Source organism: Triticum aestivum, chromosome 5B, assembly GCF_018294505.1.
Source record: "Triticum aestivum cultivar Chinese Spring chromosome 5B, IWGSC CS RefSeq v2.1, whole genome shotgun sequence".
In the NCBI taxonomy this organism is placed as follows: Eukaryota; Viridiplantae; Streptophyta; class Magnoliopsida; order Poales; family Poaceae; genus Triticum; species Triticum aestivum.
In genome coordinates this window covers 652,788,875-652,791,644 of record NC_057807.1, presented here as the reverse complement: position 1 = coordinate 652,791,644, position 2,770 = coordinate 652,788,875, and the positions used below count along the sequence as shown (strand labels likewise).

Below are 2,770 nucleotides of genomic sequence, written 5' to 3'. Positions count from 1 at the left end.
AACCAACTTCAATGGCTAACATAACTGATTTGCTGCTCAACAGATCAGAATGACCATACTAGATAATCAGGATTCATGTACAAGAGCAGCAAAAAGTGTACTCCCTCTGTAAAGAAATATAAGGGCGTTTAGATAACTAAAATAGTGATCTAAATGCTCTTATATTTCTTTTAGGGGGGAGTAATAAGGTAAAGACAGAGCCAACATTCCAGGAAACGCCTTGTAGTAGTAATAAGGTAAAGACAGAGCTATTTATCACAAGTTTTCTGATGTAACATCATGGAATCAACTTGCTAGAGAAATGACATGAACTGCAGCTGCCGACTGTGATAACAATCAGGTCTAAGTACCTGGCAGCGCCCGGCAGTCTTCTACAAGAGGAATAGTACTACTAAGTATTAACCCTACAACAGTGGTTCACGATAGTAGATCTTGTCAAAAGGGTCGGATGGCAAAACCTCAGAAGCTAGTCGGACCCCATAAACCGGACGCTCCCCTTCCCTGAGTATGCTCTTGAAAACTTGAAACTTACAAGCTCCGCTGGCCCATTTTGCACAAGTCAGATGCTTCAGTATAGCACGCACATCAACTCCCGAAGACAACAACCAATCGGACACCACAATAACCATATTCTCCAGCACCCGAGCATTCTCAGCGATGAACTTGAGGAAAGCAGTTTCATTTGTCGACCCTCGGAAGTCATGGAAAATTATCTTCTTCAAGTGCTGCCGGATACACGCAATGGGACCGCCCTCGAGCCAAAACTTGAGACCGACCTTGCCAGTAGACTCCCCACGAGCCTTTTCGGACTGCAACAAGATTGGATCATAAATATTTAGTCTGCTAAGCCACACTGCGTACATAGATAGTGGTAATGAAAAATGATCTTTGGATGTTTTGGATACCCTAATATGGAGCGTCTCGATGTTGGGAAAACATCGGAGGAAGTTATGCACCTTCTTGAGGTCATTGCGAACTTGGAATGTGAGTTCCAAGGCCAAGTTCTGGACACTCGGGACAAGGGTGCTGGTGCTCAACTTAGTCCCAGCCTGCAATGCAAATGTGGAAGATGAAGATCATATTTTGGCTGGCATACGTTGTTATTGACAAGACAACTGCATACATATATATGAACTAACTACTGGCTGAATGTATACATATGATCTAACTACTGGCTGAAGGTATCCAAATGCAAATGTACGATGTAATGACCTTGATAGCGGTGTTGCCAATCTCCAAGTCATGCTCTCCTGGTTGAAGGTATCCAATAGCACGCAGGTTGGGTGCATGGCCAATCTTGACCCTGCAGCACTTGTCGGAGTTACTGCCGAGGCCCCAAGTCCACTGCAAGAGCCTCTCCAGGCGAGGGGCGTCCACCACCAAGATGTCCTCCAGGATGGAATAGCAGAGCTGAACGCACCGCACGCTGTGGCTGATAAGGCGGAGGCGCACTCCGCCCTGAGCCGCAACGATGGTGAGGATCTCCAGGACGGGGCTTCTGTCGAGCAGGAAGGCGAGGTCGCGGTCCTCCATCGCGACGAGGGAGAGGCCGAGCTCCCGGAGGTTGGGGAAGGCGGCGGAGCGCGGTACGGCGGCCGTGTCCGGGAGCCTCCAGGCGCTGAGGAAGAGGCGCGTCAGGGGGGCGCAGCGGAAGAGCGTGGCGGGGAGGCGGATGTCGAGCGGCCACGGGCGGTTAATGAAGGCGAGCTCTTGGACGCCCTTGGCGGCGAGGACGTCGAGCCAGCGCGCGATCTCTCCCCGGTGCGCGTCCATGGCGGTGCGGGTTAGGTGGACGCAGCGGAAGGGCCCCGGGTGCGCCGCGAGCACGCGGGTGACGAGGTCGGCGAGCCCGGGCGATTCCTCCTCGCCGACGCCGAGCGCGATCTGCCGTCCGTTGGGAAGGAAGTGGGTGTCGGCGACGACGAGGGGCGCCGAGCGCCAGAGGGGGCGCCAGCGCGAGGCGAGCGCCGAGGTGCGCGCAGCGTCCGCCGCGGGGAGGCGGGAGATGATGTCCTGGAGGACGTGTTCTGGGAGGGCGCTGATGCGGTCGGCGCCGCCGGGGACCCAAGCCGCGCCGGCGAGCGAGAGAGGGACGGCGGTGGAGACGGGCGGCTTGGGGAGGGAGCGGTGGACGACGGTTCTCATCATGTCCAAGCCGACCCCCAGCATCTCGGGGCCGAAGCCGTGGCCCTGCAGGAGGTCCTCCGCGTGCTCCATGCTGACGCCGATGAACGGCTCCGGTGGGGAGCCACGGCGAGGGTCTCGGGTTGGCATCGTCGTCCCTGGGATGGGCGAAGTGGCGAGTGGTGGCCGCCGGGTGGTAGTGACTAGTGGGGAGTGAGCTCGTGCCTGCTTAGGGCAAAAATGCTAGACATACGGGTTTCTTTTACTAGAATTTACAGACCAACTCTTCTCCCCTCACTAATCTCTCCCCCCCTGATTTTCAGGGTGGGGCCCGCCTCATCTAATTACCATTGCGGCATGTTCTTCTTGGGTTGGGCCAAATGTTGGAACCGGCCTGGTCGCGGGCCAAGCATGCAGTGCCCCTTCTATTTCAAAATACATTGGCCCTATTTGAACCCATGGGTTAGAGTTAGTTTGAGCTAGTTTGGACCCAAACAGCTCTAAAGTATCCAAACATGAGGGCTAGTTTGAACTAGTTGTATCTAACTCACCCAAAAAAACTATCCCATCCAAAAGGTGCTAATTAAAGCTAGTTGTCCTAGTGCATTTATTGTCAATCTAACCCTGTCATCCAAACACCTTTTTG

The 2,770-nt window shown here is 54.2% G+C and overlaps 1 protein-coding gene across 1 annotated transcript; it reads right to left on the bottom strand.

The window, feature by feature from the left end:
* Positions 1-224: 224 nt before the first annotated feature.
* On the bottom strand, positions 225-2,302 carry LOC123117412 (FBD-associated F-box protein At5g60610-like). Its single transcript, XM_044538177.1, has 3 exons — positions 1,213-2,302; positions 906-1,049; positions 225-809 (listed from the first exon to the last, which is right to left on the bottom strand). The coding sequence occupies exons 1-3, from the start codon at positions 2,272-2,274 to the stop codon at positions 405-407; spliced, it is 1,611 nt and encodes a 536-aa protein (XP_044394112.1). The 5' UTR covers positions 2,275-2,302; the 3' UTR covers positions 225-404.
* Positions 2,303-2,770: the final 468 nt, after the last annotated feature.

Coding starts and splice junctions, on each gene's coding strand:
- LOC123117412 (XM_044538177.1), bottom strand. CDS start 2,274: ATGCCAACCCGAGACCCTCGCCGTGGCTCCCCACCGGAGCCGTTCATC. Junction 1,050..1,212: donor TTGGCAACACCGCTATCAAG/GTCATTACATCG, acceptor TTTGCATTGCAG/GCTGGGACTAAGTTGAGCAC. Junction 810..905: donor TCGAGACGCTCCATATTAGG/GTATCCAAAACA, acceptor ATCTTGTTGCAG/TCCGAAAAGGCTCGTGGGGA.